Below are 17,294 nucleotides of genomic sequence, written 5' to 3' on the forward strand. Positions count from 1 at the left end.
TGGTTTACTTGACCAGTACAGAGGGATACTGTCCGTATAGTGGTTTATTTGACCAGTACAGAGTGATACTGTCCGTATAGTGGTTTACTTGACCAGTACAGAGGGATACTGTCCGTATAGTGACCAGTACAGAGGGATACTGTCCGTATAGTGGTTAACTTGACCATTACAGAGGGATACAGTCTGTATAGTGACCAGTACAGAGGGATACTGTCCGTATAGTGGTTTACTTGACCAGTACAGAGGGATACTGTCCATATAGTGACCAGTACAGAGGGATACTGTCCGTATAGTGGTTAACTTGACCAGTACAGAGTGATACTGTCCGTATAGTGGTTAACTTGACCAGTACAGAGTGATACTGTCCGTATAGTGGTTTACTTGACCAGTAAAGAGGGATACTGTCCGTATAGTGGTTTACTTGACCAGTACAGAGTGATACTGTCCGTATAGTGGTTTACTTGACCAGTACAGAGGGCTACTGTCCGTATAGTGGTTAACTTGACCAGTACAGAGTGATACTGTCCGTATAGTGGTTTACTTGACCAGTGTAGAGTGTTACTGTCCGTATAGTGGTTTACTTGACCAGTACAGAGTGATACAGGCCGTACAGTGGTTTACTAGACCAGTACAGAGTGATACTGTCCGTATAGTGATTTACTTGACCAGTAGAGAGGGATACTGTCCGTATAGTGGTTTACTGGACCAGTACAGAGTGATACTGTCCGTATAGTGGTTTACTTGACCAGTGTAGAGTGATACTGTCCGTATAGTGGTTTACTTGACCAGTACAGAGTGATACAGGCCGTATAGTGGTTTACTAGACCAGTACAGAGTGATACTGTCCGTATAGTGATTTACTTGACCAGTACAGAGTGATACTGTCCGTATAGTGGTTTACTGGACCAGTACAGAGTGATACTGTCCGTATAGTGGTTTACTGGACCAGTACAGAGTGATACTGTCCGTATAGTGGTTTACTTGACCAGTGTAGAGTGATACTGTCCGTATAGTGGTTTACTTGACCAGTACAGAGGGATACTGTCCGTATAGTGGTTTACTTGACCAGTACAGAGTGATACTGTCCGTATAGTGGTTTACTTGACCAGTACAGAGGGCTACTGTCCGTATAGTGGTTTACTTGACCAGTACAGAGTGATACTGTCCGTATAGTGGTTTACTTGACCAGTACAGAGTGATACTGTCCGTATAGTGGTTTACTTGACCAGTGTAGAGTGATACTGTCCGTATAGTGGTTTACTTGACCAGTACAGAGTGACCAGTACAGAGTGATACTGTCCGTATAGTGGTTTACTGGACCAGTACAGAGTGATACTGTCCGTATAGTGACCAGTACAGAGTGATACTGTCCGTATAGTGGTTTACTTGACCAGTACAGAGTGATACTGTCCGTATAGTGATTTACTTGACCAGTACAGAGTGATACTGTCCGTATAGTGGTTTACTGGACCAGTACAGAGTGATACTGTCCGTATAGTGACCAGTACAGAGTGATACTGTCTGTATAGTGGACTATTTGACCAGTACAGAGTGATACTGTCCGTATAGTGGTTTACTGGACCAGTACAGAGTGATACTGTCCGTATAGTGACCAGTACAGAGTGATACTGTCTGTATAGTGGACTATTTGACCAGTGTAGAGTGATACTGTCCGTATAGTGGTTTACTTGACCAGTACAGAGTGATACAGGCCGTATAGTGGTTTACTAGACCAGTGCAGAGTGATACTGTCCGTATAGTGATTTACTTGACCAGTACAGAGTGATACTGTCCGTATAGTGGTTTACTGGACCAGTACAGAGTGATACTGTCCGTATTGTGACCAGTATAGAGTGATACTGTCTGTATAGTGGACTATTTGACCAGTACAGAGTGATACTGTCCGTATAGTGGTTTACTGGACCAGTACAGAGTGATACTGTCCGTATAGTGACCAGTACAGAGTGATACTGTCTGTATAGTGGACTATTTGACCAGTACAGAGTGATACTGTCCGTATAGTGGTTTACTGGACCAGTACAGAGTGATACTGTCCGTATAGTGGTTTACTTGACCAGTGTAGAGGGATACTGTCCGTATAGTGGTTAACTTGACCAGTACAGAGTGATACTGTCCGTATAGTGGTTAACTTGACCAGTACAGAGTGATACTGTCCGTATAGTGGTTTACATGACCAGTAAAGAGTGATACTGTCCGTATAGTGACCAGTACAGAGTGATACTGTCCGTATAGTGGTTAACTTGACCAGTACAGAGTGATACTGTCCGTATAGTGGTTAACTTGACCAGTACAGAGGGATACTGTCCGTATAGTGGTTTACTTGACCAGTACAGAGTGATACTGTCTGTATAGTGGACTATTTGACCAGTACAGAGTGATACTGTCAGTAAAGTGGTTCACTTGACCAGTACAGAGGGATACTGTCCGTATAGTGGTTTACTTGACCAGCACAGAGGGATACTGTCCGTATAGTGGTTTACTGGACCAGTACAGAGTGATTCTGTCCGTATAGTGGTTTACTGGACCAGTACAGAGTGATACTGTCCGTAAAGTGGATTACATGACATGTACATTGTCTTTTCGATAACTCGATAACAATGACATATGATGTACAACAGCGTGTCACGTCTACGTTAATGAATAGCGATAGTAACACAGCTATTGTATTTTCACCGTTCCTATCAGTGTAAGTAAATGGATGCGAGCATGACTACATCATATAGAATGTATATCTTGTAGCATGGAATCACGCGCATGAGGATTGAACTTTTTTGTTGCTGCCGTTAATGTTTTAAATATTTGATGGTGTTCAGCCAAATGTAATTTATCAAAGCCAAATACGTAAAATAATGTTTTATAACATATTTGTCTTAAAACATACTTTTAATACATGAAATAGAAAGATGAGAAAAGTACACAAATAAGTGATATAGTGTACGAGGAAAGTGACAGCGAAAAAACAAGAAAAAAACAACTGTAAGTGTAGTGAACGAGCTGAAACACGAGAAAAAAAAAACCAGTATTCGTAAAGGGAGGTAATCTATCAGGTAAGGGATAATAAAGGCAGAACTTATGGGTAAGATTATGAACTCAAATCAGAAGTAACGTTTGGTTTTATGTTGTTTAACTCCCGGTTAACATCTATGGTAATTTCAGGATGACCGCTCGGTGTATACGAGCTGAAGGAGGCTGCAATTTACAAGTATAGGCCTCCTTGGTACAGTATGGAATTGATGTTATCACAGTAACACAGAGTAGTAAGAGGGTAAAAAACATTAGCAGGCAAGAATATAACGATGACAATTGTAAAGGAAGATAAAGAAAGGAGGGCAAATGTACAATTAACTATAAAGTTAAAATTGGAGAAAGAAATGGATGAACCGGAAAGTGTGTTGGGCATGCGCGACGGTAATGAAAACCAGTCCGGCCGTGGAAAATGTGTCGGGCATGCGCGACGGTAATGAAAACCAGTCCGGCCGTGGAAAATGTGTCGGGCATGCGCGACGGTAATGAAAACCAGTCCGGCCGTGGAAAGGAAAAGCTCGATTTTTTGTAGATTTAAGATGGGAACAATAAGGAGCGGAGAATAGGATAAGAATAAATAAACAACATCGATATACAATACACTGCCTCATCAACACATGTCACGTGATCCTGTTTGACAAGTATAAATAGAATATAGATATTTTCACAGGTCAAACAATTTATTATGTATACAGTAGTGTCTTTGATATCACCAGATTTTGGTTTTCTGTCCCTGAGATCACTTAAATGACCAAAATTTCCAATGTTACATCGTCTCGTGGTTCACATAACCAGCCTCGTTAGACCTGGTGTGACATTTCCAATGTGCATTTTCGTTTTGTGACGTTCTCCTTTGTGAATTGTTGTCCGCTGTCCTCCTCCGGACAGGAAAGGTACTTGACAATATCCCGGCATATAGACGTGATCTCATCGGCCATTTCTGAAGTAAGACAAAATAATGACAAAGCATGTTAACAATGACGCCCAAAAATATATTTCAACACAAACATCAGGTCTGATTAAAATATGCAAATTTTCATGTTTATCGTTGGTAACGCCATGTGTGGAACTTGGAAGTATTCAATTAGTAATGCAGGTTTAGAACATTCTTACAAGATAAAAATAGAGAAATTTTGCTATTGAAAAATAACAATTATGAAGAACTCCACCAATGAAAACAGATGATACATTTCATCTTGTAACATTGACAAATCAAAAAGTCCGATATAAAATCGTAAAAAAATGGAAAGATACAAAAACAGTAGCTGTACTTGTGAAATACCTCTGATACTACTGAAGACATTGCTATATAATCAATATGTCAACATCGTCTTATTGCAATAATTCTTCAGTAAACCTGTTGATGTTCTAATTCACTAGTTCAAAATGACATAAACAATTTATTAATTTTTATAGTAATAAAGAACAAAGAAAATACCAACACGTCAACATAACCATAATCCAAACCCGAAATGAAATAAAACGAGGGCAAAATATGATGAAAAGAAAAGAGTTACACTTAAAATGTATTAGGAGAATAAGACCAAGTGTTTCGGAAAAGTAAGCGTCTCCTGCCACAACGGTTCATAGAAGGTAAATCTTGTCAATCCAAGTAAGTAATGTTATGTTACCAACGAGAACAGCGGAACCAACATAACTTCCTCATATTTCCATCAACCCGTATCTCTCGAAACTCCGTGTTTTGAGTTTGTCTGTTAGCTGCTAACATCTTGCACGAAAATCCTGATATCGATTTCATTAATATTGAATCAACTGCAACAAGTAATTGCTATAGATTAGAGATGCAGGGATGTTGCTGTACAGGAATGTTGCTGTACAGGAATGGAAAAGTCACACAAGGGAATTTGAAATCATGCAGCTTGGTAAAACACAGAAGGTTGTAGGTAAAGAGGGTGTGGCGTGTCCTTGATTTCCTATTGAAGGTGGTAAGTAATCAGTGTAGCCATAATTTTTTATTTGTATTTTCATTTAAAGACATCATTATTATATCTGAAAATAAAATTGAAGGACTTCGCAATGGCTTTGTGATAAGATTTAATGAACTTGTCGATAAATTCAGCCTCTAATGGAGACAGAAGTCTGTTGGAAGAATCTTACAGCCAAGCTCGGCAAAGATATTGTCAATTCGACCATTTCTTCGTCGGAAACGCGAAGCTTATCTGTTACTTTATCAAGCCAGATAAGAGTACATTTCTGTTTATTCATGTAAATATATTTACCTTAGACTGGATGTGTGTAGTTTGTGTATCTGTGTGCTTTCATTAACCCGGTCTTTTTTAAATCACGGTTTATTTATTTGACTTAACAGAAAGATTGCACCCTCCTGGACCGTAAGAGGTGACAACACCGCAGAATGATTAGGGTAGGGAAGCGGCCGAAACAAATCGGCTATACCCATTGTATGGAAATGGTTAATTCATTTTTCGTTCTGTCTAGTAATCTTTTCTTTCCCAATGCCTTTTTGTTCGATTGTCCCAACACCCTGTCAGTTACGTTACGCCAATACGATGGTCGGTCGACAGTTTAGAATCTGCGTTGGAATGGGGCTGGTTTACAGTCGCAATTTTATATAATACAGTCTTATTGGATAATCAAATATGTCTCTTTATCAAATAAGGGACATGGACAAACTTTTAGAATAATAAATACATAGATGAATATATAAATCAATCGTATGCTTTTATACAATAAAAACGTAGATAAATCTAAATGTGTTTAATGACCGTAACATAGCGGTATATTCTGTACAACTGTATAGAACAGATATCGTCCATAGAAGGATCTGACAGACGGTACCCTCAAATAGATAAAGAAAAAATAAATAGCATGTAAGTCCTTTTGATTCAACGGAAATGAACTGAATCGATTTTGTTATCTTGGCCAGTGGTAGACTTGCTTAAATTTAGGTAAGGCATGCCGAGATTAACAAACCTCGAAAAATATTAACTATCTAACACAGAGCAGAGGTAAAAAAAAATTACGGACAGTCAATATGAAAACCAACTTAAAAGCTTTATGACTGCACAATAGACCTACAACAGATTAACACATTTCGATAAAAAGATTTAAGTAATTAATGAAGCTGCATCACACAGCTGTTTCGTCCTTCTAGAACTAGTCATTGATACTACATCACACAGCTGTTTCGTCCTTCTAGGACTAGTCAGTGATACATTTCCACCCAGGAGGCGACTGACGACTGAGAAAATCAGTAGTGACGCTGAAAAATCAGTCGAAATGCATTTGCCTTAAATTCAATCAATTTCTTAATTTTTAATAATGGATAATTTCAAAAGAATATTGGGTAGATTGTGTATTTGAACTATGTCACAACCTTTCAAAATAAAAACCGGACTGAGGGATTTATGAAATATGTTTTTTCTATAACAAGGAGGGAGTTGGGGTTGGGGTTATGTAATATTAGTACATTGGTTCTTGTATATTTTCTCCTTCTTTTCGCTTTGACTAAATCTGAATTAAAATTTTCCAAATTCAGAATAACGAATTACTGAAAATGGATGAATTTGTCTAATATTAACATAGTTTTCGTACAATATATCATTTCATTTTGTTATAATCCAAATATTGTTGGTAATACAAATACACCCCGTTCAGGAAAATCAATTGGATTACCTATCTCTTCTCAAGACACAAACGTGACACTTTTTTTGCACACCATACAATTTAGAGATAATTCCTCCCTGTTTATATCGCGTCCGGCCTGTTGGAAGCCAACACTATTTTGAAATGAGCAGCCATAAGTGGTTTGTCATATAGATTTATCCCTCAGTTTATTAATATTAATTATTTTTATTATCTATCATTTTTAATTCTTATAAATAACAGGTGGCGGAATTATTGATTTTCGGTACCGGTAATATAATTAATATTATTTCTTATTTAATTTAACAAAAATTACAAAAATCGCATAGAATTACAATATAACTGATATTGTATGATAATCATATCTCAGTATACAATATATAATAATACAATGTGTAATGTATTACAGTACAACCGTTGTACTTAGACGGTTCTGTATTACGTGTATCACAATGGTATAAGTACACACATGGACTCTTGTTATACTGTAGAACTAGAGATAGTTTGAATTAAGGGACCCGCTGTTGGACAGAGGCATTTACGGAGTGGAGCAAAACTAGTTTCTTTCATATGAGATAAAAAGAAGAAGTTTATTTTTTTCTTTAAGCAAAAAGACTTTTTTCCTTTTCATAATATAACATTCTTGGAAACGCCATAACTTCTTTAAATAAAATTTCATCGAAAAAAATATATATCAAAAAAGAAAAACAATGTAAAAAAAATTAAAAAGAAATTAATTAATAAAATGATAATACCGGACATTCTTTTACAACAAACACCAATACTCGTAATGTTATCGTCTCTCTATATCAGATTTAACTCGTACTGTTTTCGTCTCTCTATATCAGATTTAACTCGTAATGTTATCGTCTCTCTATATCAGATTTAACTCGTACTGTTATCGTCTCTCTATATCAGATTTAACTCGTACTGATATCGTCTCTCTATATCAGATTTAACTCGTACTGTTATCGTCTCTCTATATCAGATTTAACTCGTACTGTTATCGTCTCTCTATATCAGATTTAACTCGTACTGTTATCGTCTCTCTATATCAGATTTAACTCGTACTGTTATCGTCTCTCTATATCAGATTTAACTCGTACTGTTATCGTCTCTCTTATCAGATCGTCTTTAACTCGTACTGTTATCGTCTCTCTATATCAGATTTAACTCGTACTGTTATCGTCTCTATATCAGTTTCAACACTTAATGTTATCGTCTCTCTATATCAGATTCAACTCGTACTGATATCGTCTCTCTATATCAGATTTAACTCGTACTGTTATCGTCTCTCTATATCAGTTTCAACACTTAATGTTATCGTCTCTCTATATCAGATTCAACTCGTACTGATATCGTCTCTCTATATCAGATTTAACTCGTACTGTTATCGTCTCTCTGTATCAGATTCAACTCGTACTGTTATCGTCTCTCTATATCAGATTCAACTCGTACTGTATCAAATTTAACTCGTACTGATATCGTCTCTCTATATCAGATTTAACTCGTACTGTTATCGTCTCTCTATATAAGATTCTCTCCTCTCCTACCGTAAGGTCGGAAGATTAATTTCGTATTTACTATATCACGTTATTCTTATCAAACCTTTGTTGTCATCAAAATGATATTTATGTTGCTATGCACATGTATCATAACAATTTTCTTATTTTCGTCTCACATGCACATGGAGAATGCTCTTGAATTCCCAAGACTGTAGATAGAACATTAAAAAATGTTAAAACAACTAAACGTTTAACTAAAGCTTCTTCACGTGCAGATTACAATTAAGCATGTTGCATACTTGTATAAGATCATGCAACTACTTTAAAACTCGAACATCTTTCATGTGAACTTGATGTCACTGGACATTTCTGCCATACCTTGACCGGATGCATAATTCCGTTAGCTGCAAACACCTGGTTTTCATCCTCATCCTCGCTCAGCGTCCGCATCAGGTGGGCAATATATGTAGTTGCTAGTACGAGTACGTCCAGTTTGGACAGTTTCGTATCCGGGGGTACAGCTGGAAGTGTTCTCTGCAGCTCTAGAAATGCTCCTCGTAGAGTTTTCACACGGGAACGTTCACGCGCTGCGTTCTCAAAAGTGACGGGTCGGTTCTGGTTGTTCTGAAATCTGTTGGAATCGAGAAAACTTCGGCCTAAACATCCATCCTCCATTTTGTCGTATTCATTCGAGGTTTGGTCCTCTGAGTTTTGGAATATTAAAGAAGACGGTTGTTGGATTACGTCGCCCATGTTGATTGTGACAGTCATGTAACTGTATATAATCAACTGTAAAATATCCAATAAATCAGTTGTAAGAGTACATTTCAGATATCGAAAACGAATTGTGGACGATGCAAAAAAGATCGGAGAAAAACCACTAGTTCTAATGTTTTCTTTTTTGCAGTTAAAACTTGTCAAACATTTGCCACGTGTGGGTTGGTGCGTGGTTTTGTATTGAATTTTCAAGGAAGTAAATGGCTGTAGTGTTAAAACAATACGCCGTGAGAAAATGATCTACTGACAGAAGGAACGCACGCGAAACCGAGTCCTATTGGCGAACTCATCCTGGTTTTTTCCGTACGTTGGCCGTCTGGAGCGATGTTTGTACGACAACGATCCATCATACATTAACCAGCGAGTGATAGCTAAGTGGGAGGGGACAGGTCATGTAAACAAAGAGTAAATAGTGGACTTAGCGGGAGGGATAGCGATGACGGACTACTGGTAATATATATCTTGTTTTCATTAACTGTCCGGATATCTTTATCCGAATGAAGTTATACCGCTATTTGTCTCGTGTCATAAGCGTAAATCTATCAAATTCATACTTCAGTAAAATACAAAAAAGTGAAAAGTCATAATGATGTTAAAAATGAAAATTGAACAAGATATATATTTCATAAATAAATATCAGAAATAAGGAAACAAGTTTTCGTTATATTTTAGATCTGGTAACAAATAAATATCAGATAAAAGAGAAACGAGTTTTTTTATATAATAAGTCCGGTAACAAATAGAGATCAGATAAAAGAGAAACGAGTTTTTTTATATATTAAGTCCGGTAACAAATAGATATCAGATAAAAGAGAAACGAGTTTTTTATATATTAAGTCCGGTAACAAATAGATATCAGATAAAAGAGAAACGAGTTTTTTATATATTAAGTCCGGTAAATTAAGTCCGGTAACAAATAGATATCAGATAAAAGAGAAACGAGTTTTTTTATATATTGAGTCCGGTAACAAATAGATATCAGATATAAGAGAAACGAGTTTTTTTATATATTATCCGGTAACAAATAGATATCAGATAAAAGAGAAACGAGTTTTTTTATATATTGAGTCCGGTAACAAATAGATATCAGATATAAGAGAAACGAGTTTTTTATATATTAAGTCCGGTAACAAATAGATATCAGATAAAAGAGAAACGAGTTATTTTATATATTGAGTCCGGTAACAAATAGATATCAGATAAAAGAGAAACGAGTTTTTTATATATTAAGTCCGGTAAATTAAGTCCGGTAACAAATAGATATCAGATAAAAGAGAAACGAGTTTTTTTATATATTAAGTCCGGTAACAAATAGATATCAGATAAAAGAGAAACGAGTTTTTTTATATATTGAGTCCGGTAACAAATAGATATCAGATAAAAGAGAAACGAGTTTTTTATATATTAAGTCCGGTAACAAATAGATATCAGATAAAAGAGAAACGAGTTTTTTTATATATTGAGTCCGGTAACAAATATATCAGATAAAAGAGAAACGAGTTTTTTATATATTAAGTCGGGTAACAAATAGATATCAGATAAAAGAGAAACGAGTTTTTTTATATATTGAGTCCGGTAACAAATAGATATCAGATAAAAGAGAAACGAGTTTTTTTATATATTGAGTCCGGTAACAAATAGATATCAGATAAAAGAGAAACGAGTTATTTTATATATTGAGTCCGGTAACAAATAGATATCAGATAAAAGAGAAACGAGTTTTTTATATATTAAGTCCGGTAACAAATAGATATCAGATAAAAGAGAAACGAGTTTTTTTATATATTAAGTCCGGTAACAAATAGATATCAGATAAAAGAGAAACGTGTTTTTTATATATTAAGTCCGGTAACAAATAGATATCAGATATAAGAGAAACGAGTTTTTTTATATATTAAGTCCGGTAACAAATAGATATCAGATAAAAGAGAAACGAGTTTTTTATATATTAAGTCCGGTATATTAAGTCCGGTAACAAATAGATATCAGATATAAGAGAAACGAGTTTTTTTATATATTAAGTCCGGTAAAAAATAGATATCAGATATAAGAGAAACGAGTTTTTTTATATATTAAGTCCGGTAACAAATAGATATCAGATAAAAGAGAAACGAGATTTTTATATATTAAGTCCGGTAACAAATAGATATCAGATAAAAGAGAAACGAGTTTTTTATATATTAAGTCCGGTAACAAATAGATATCAGATAAAAGAGAAACGAGTTTTTTATATATTATATTAAGTCCGGTAACAAATAGATATCAGATAAAAGAGAAACGAGTTTTTTATATATTAAGTCCGGTAACAAATATATATCAGATATAAGAGAAACGAGTTTTTTTTTATATATTAAGTCCGGTAACAAATAAATATCAGATATAAGAGAAACGAGTTATTTTATATATTAAGTCCGGTAACAAATAAATTTCAGATATGAGAAACAAGTTTTCGTTATATATTAAATCCGGTTACAGAAAACTCTAACTTTAGAATGATAATATCTATGATCTATTGGTAGAGAAAGTCTTGTATTACATGAGAAAATTTAAAATGATAAATTTGTATAACGAACTGACACATTTTCATAACTTCAAACGTTCTTCCACAACTTAACACCAGGTCATCATTTGATAAGAGATGGATTACATTAAATATCTCAAAAGCTAATGTGCTGACCAACATGACATTTGTTATGTTATAACGATCAACGATATTGTTGAGTCTAAACGTTTTTACCTAAATAGTTCACCGTATAAAACCATACGTACATCCATCACTACAACAAAAACATGGGCCTTAAAAAACATACAGTTTTGTCTTCGAACCTGTTCAATCACATGTGGTTATCAATTTCATATTTTCACAACATGTTCAATGTACCGTTGATTTAGAAAGATGAATGACATGTGAGTCATTCGGGTGTTTTCGGAGAGTCACATGATCTCCATAACAACATTCCGTCTGATTACGGTGTGAGATCGGGTTGTTGAACGGGATATGATAGACAGAGGACAAACAATCCAGAAACTTAGGAAGAGATCAACTCTCACCTCACTCGTGGTTCGTGCGGATTACAATTACAGATTAAAGGAACTTTAGATATATAACGACATTTAAAAGACGTCACCGCGTTTGGCCTCTTTAAAACACGGGGAAAATAGAAAATTGCATGGCAGTGATGTACCGAAATCAGGATAGGTATACACTGAAATATACAGATATCAAGTGTAAGACATTGTATAAGTTTACACTGAAATATACAGGTATGAAGTGTAAGACATTGTATTTAAATATACACTGAGATATACAGACACCAGGCGTAAGACATTGTATTTAAGTATACACTGAGATATACAGACACCAGGCGTAAGACATTGTATTTAAGTATACACTGAGATATACAGACACCAGGCGTAAGACATTGTATTTAAGTATACACTGAGATGTACAGACACCAAGCGTAAGACATTGTATAAGTATACATTGAGATATACAAAATGAAATTACTTTAAACATTTCAGGTTTGAATAATAAAAATTCAGCATTCTATATTTTTTCTCTTCCTTGTCTCTAACTTTCGGCAATTCCTGACTGTAATTACGAATTACGCAGGAAACCTGAAATACACAGGCACTTTCTAGCTTGCTTACTTCTTGTGTTACAAATCTACGTACTTTCTTTGGAATACAACTTCGTCATCACATGCACTTTCACACATACATATTTCAAAGTATCTGTACGCATTAACGGCCACAAATTGTCTATACAGTCAGCACATTAGAGATCTTTGCATTTTAATATATCAATTATCTTCCTTCTCCCAAAATTATTTTTTCTGTCTTAAAAGGAAAGTTAAAACGAAAATATTACTTATCTATTCGTGTTAATTTCCTTTAAAGTTAGTTAAAAATTCAACTCAATTAACATTTCCCAGTAATTGCTTAAGTCATCTAAGTCCGCTCTGTATCATATTGGAGAACTATTCAACTATAACCAATAATGTAAGCGATAATTAGTTAAACATGTATGTTCAATGATGAGAGACGCGAAGAAAAAAGATATTTACCTCAATTATTTATGTACACGTTGATATACTGTGAACGGACGAAGCGGTTTCTAGGTTTTAATATAATATTTCGGTTTCTTTATAGATTGAATGTTTGTTATGACCAAAAGTCTATTGCACTCACTGCACAAAAGTATCACCACTTTCTAAAACGAAAGAGGAATTTCAAGAATGTATATGTTAGATTTGTCAGATATTTGCCCAAAAAACCTTCACACGTTATACTGATATGTATAAAATAGGCTAATGAGAAAGTAATTTCTTGTATTTTCTTGAAAATAAATTCATTTTGTCATTGAGACATGGAGACATTGTCAAGGGATGACCCTATTTTCTAAAATGCAGAAGAAATTAACCCCCCCCCTCCTCCCCCTCCCCTCCAAGTGGTAATAGAAAATTACATGTCTATGAATGATCCCTCTAAAGCTTTCATTTTTCAATGATAAAATGTTCTCCGTTGATAAAAAATCTGAAAAGCACAAGATTGCAGCGGAGGAATTTCAATCTTTTAATTACCTACTACAGTATTAATTGGTCATAAAAAAGTTTTCAAATAGTTGTATTGCATTCTGACAGTTGTATCCAGAATCATCAAAATATTTCAAGTAGTTGTTCATTGTGTACTAAGTACTAAACATCTATTTAATACGCACTGTGTGATGATAGGAAATTTAATTACGTTTTTATTCATCACAAAATTGGCCTGGAATTTGTATTACCTAGTTTAATATACCTTGGAAGGTGTTTCCTTGACCGTGCCAGTCAGGAACCGACTGTGTTGTCATGCTATGGACAAGGATGTTACGTCATGAAATGAAAATGGCAATTTTCTGAGTTATGTGATAAAATCAATAATTAATTTAATATAATTTCATATGAAGTTTTATGAAACTCCTCTCGAAATATTAATTTTTGATCCAGGGAAAAAAACCCCAAAACAAACAATTTTTTAAGGCTCGTTTTATCAAAATTCATTTGAGAATGCACAACACTCAACAGCATATTAACTGAATACAAATTCTCATTGGCCTGAAAATTTCCGATACCTTTGTCACGTGATACTGGGCTAATTAACGTTGCAGGCACATATTCCATCTCGTGGGAATGACTGCTTTATGATGTCCAAATTGGACACACCATGTAAATCAAAGATAAAAATGCCCTATGTGTCCAGTAAAAACATCAGTCCGCCCACTGGTCACCACAACTGACCACACTAGGGGCCGTACTCACTACAACCGGAGTTTTCGTCGTAATGCCTTGTTTGTTTTGATCTAACGCATTGGTATCACGGCCAGTGTCGTTGTTGTATAATATAGTATTTGAGTGAGATAGAGCCACGAAGAAAGAAAAGTTTGGAAACATGGTCCATTGCAAACATACACTGCAATGTGCTTAGGTTGTGGAACTCGGGCAAGTTTCATAATACCCAAGAATTTATCGTCTGATTTTAGTGTAAATAGTGTGCAACTAACATCGTGTTAATCTAGCTAGTCAGGAGATATCAAACATTGAAAACTATTTCATAAATATATTGATATAAGGATACTGTCCTGTATGTGTGTATATTATACAGCAACACCGTGTACACACGACAACATTAGGAAATGAGGAAATACCGTTGATTGCGTGGCGCCAACCCACTTTACGGCATGTTATACAAGAGGTCGGAAACAAAAGTGATTGTTTGTTTAACAAGATGTCTCGATGTCGCCATACCGAGCTACAAGACCGTGACTATCGTTTGTATTGATTTAGGTGTAACTTTTTATAAGGCATGTTGTAATTATGAATCACAAGCACACAGCCCTGTACCTGTGGATCTGTGACGTCACACCGAATGATGAGTCGACGATATTTCTATACCTGCAGAGAGAACTTAAATCTATTGTCTGTATTCCGTAGGCCTTTCGGGTAATTACGTGGAAAGTAACGCACTGCCATGTTTATACTGTGTTATATATTAATATAATGTTGTCACGAATTTATCAGGTTTGAAATAGTGCTGATTGTGTTGGGCGTACGTTGTTATTGATTTTACGATAGACTTGGAGACGAAGTATCTACGACGGTTCCTAACTTCATAGATGTGCCAAATCTCAATGGAAGTGCTGGAAAACTTTATCGGAAAAAATATTCAAGAGACCTCATCTTTAAGAATGACATGGTGCAAAATAAAGGCAGATTTTTTCTTGAGACTGACACCGCGGAGAAAACTTGAAACAAGACCAAACTTCCTATTATATGAAAGCCTGTTAATGACACTGACATCTGACAGCAATAAAAACAAAAAACAAAATAGCAATAGTGTAATCATTTACATAATCACATTGTTTTTGTGAATATACATATATTTCATACCATTACGTGTTTCATATCTGTTTGATTTTTCGTGTTATTATTTATGCTTTCACGAGATTTTCTTTTACATTTCAAACGGATTTTTAAGTCATGATTTCTAGGGTAATAGAGCAAAGATTCACGATATGACTATCTGGCTTTCATTTAGACGAAGGGAATTTACGACACATTGTTAAGTTGTTAAACGTTTTATTGCGCGCCCCCTACACCAATCGTCTGCGGTTGGTTTTACATATTGAGCTGGCGACTATGTGACTGGTATACTACTACCGAGGGAACAGGGACACACTGGTATAATACTACTGAGGACATGACAGTTAACACAGGACACAATGGTATAATACTACTGAGGGAAAGACAGTTAACACAGGGCACACTGGTACAATACTACTGACGGAAAGACAGTTAACAATAATACTACTGACGGAAAGACAGTTAACACAGGACACATTTCTATAATATAACTGAGAGAAGGACAATCAACACTTGACATACTGGTACAATACTACTGAGGGAAGGACAGTTAACACGTGACACAGACAGTTAACACAGGACACATGGTATAATACTGCTGAGGGAAGGACAGTTAACACGGGACACACTTGTATAATACTACTGAGGACAGGACAGTTAACATAGGACACACTGGTATAATACTACTGACCGAAAGACAGTTAACACTTGAGGGAAGGACAGTTAACACGGGACACACCGGTATAATACTACTGAGGGAAGGAGAGTTAACACAGGACACAATGGTATAATACTACTGAGGGACGGACAGTTAACACTTGACACACTGGTATAATACTACTGAGGGAAGGACAGTTAACACTTGACACACTGGTATAATACAACTGAGGGAAGACAGTTTACAAGGGACACACTGGTATAATACTACTGAGGGAAGGACAGTTAACACAGTATAAGACAGTTAACACGGGACACACCGGTATAATACTACTGAGGGACGGACAGTTAACACAGGACACACTGGTACAATACTACTGACGGAAAGACAGTTAACACGGGACACACTTTTATAATATTACTGAGAGAAGGACAGTTAACACTTGACATACTGGTACAATACTACTGAGGGAAGGACAGTTAACACGGGACACACCGGTATAATACTACTGAGGGAAGGACAGTTAACACAGGACACACTGGTATAATACTACTGAGGGAAGGACAGTTAACACGGGACACACTGGTATAATACTACTGAGGACAGGACAGTTAACACAGGACACACACTACTGAGGGACGGATTAAGGACAGTTAACACAGGACACACTGGTATAATACTACTGAGGGACGGACAGTTAACACAGGACACAATGGTATAATACTACTGAGGGACGGACAGTTAACACAGGACACACTGGTACAATACTACTGAGGGAAGGACAGTTAACACGGGACACACCGGTATGATACTACTGAGGGAAGGAGAGTTAACACAGGACACAATGGTATAATACTACTGAGACAGTTAACAGGACAGTTAACACAGGACACAGTTGAAGTTAACACAGGACACATTGGTATGATACTGAGAGAAGGACACACAGCTAACACGGGACACAATGGTATAATTCTACTGAGGGAAGGACAGTTAACACAGGACACACTGGTATAATACTACTGAGGGACGGACAGTTAACACAGGACACATGGTATCATACTACTGAGGGTCGGACAGTTAACACAGGACACACTGGTATAATACTACTGAGGGAAGGACAGTTAACATAGGACACACTGGTATAATACTACTGGAAGAAGGACAGTTAACACTTGACACAATGGTATTATACTACTGAGGGACGGACAGTTAACACGGGACACACCGGTATAATACTACTGAGGGACGGACAGTTAACACAGGACATAATGGTATAATACTACT

General features: G+C 36.0%; 1 protein-coding gene across 1 annotated transcript; it reads right to left on the minus strand.

The window, feature by feature from the left end:
* Nucleotides 1–3,811: 3,811 nt before the first annotated feature.
* LOC132562878 (transcription factor 23-like) lies at nucleotides 3,812–14,962 on the minus strand. The gene is made up of 3 exons (XM_060227652.1): nucleotides 14,885–14,962; nucleotides 8,553–8,963; nucleotides 3,812–3,985 (listed from the first exon to the last, which is right to left on the minus strand). The coding sequence occupies exons 1-3, from the start codon at nucleotides 14,960–14,962 to the stop codon at nucleotides 3,812–3,814; spliced, it is 663 nt and encodes a 220-aa protein (XP_060083635.1).
* Between the last annotated feature and the right edge of the window lie 2,332 nt (nucleotides 14,963–17,294).

Source organism: Ylistrum balloti, unplaced genomic scaffold (assembly GCF_031769215.1).
Source record: "Ylistrum balloti isolate Yb309-2 unplaced genomic scaffold, AGI_CSIRO_Ybal_v1 Utg371540, whole genome shotgun sequence".
Classification (NCBI taxonomy): Eukaryota; Metazoa; Mollusca; class Bivalvia; order Pectinida; family Pectinidae; genus Ylistrum; species Ylistrum balloti.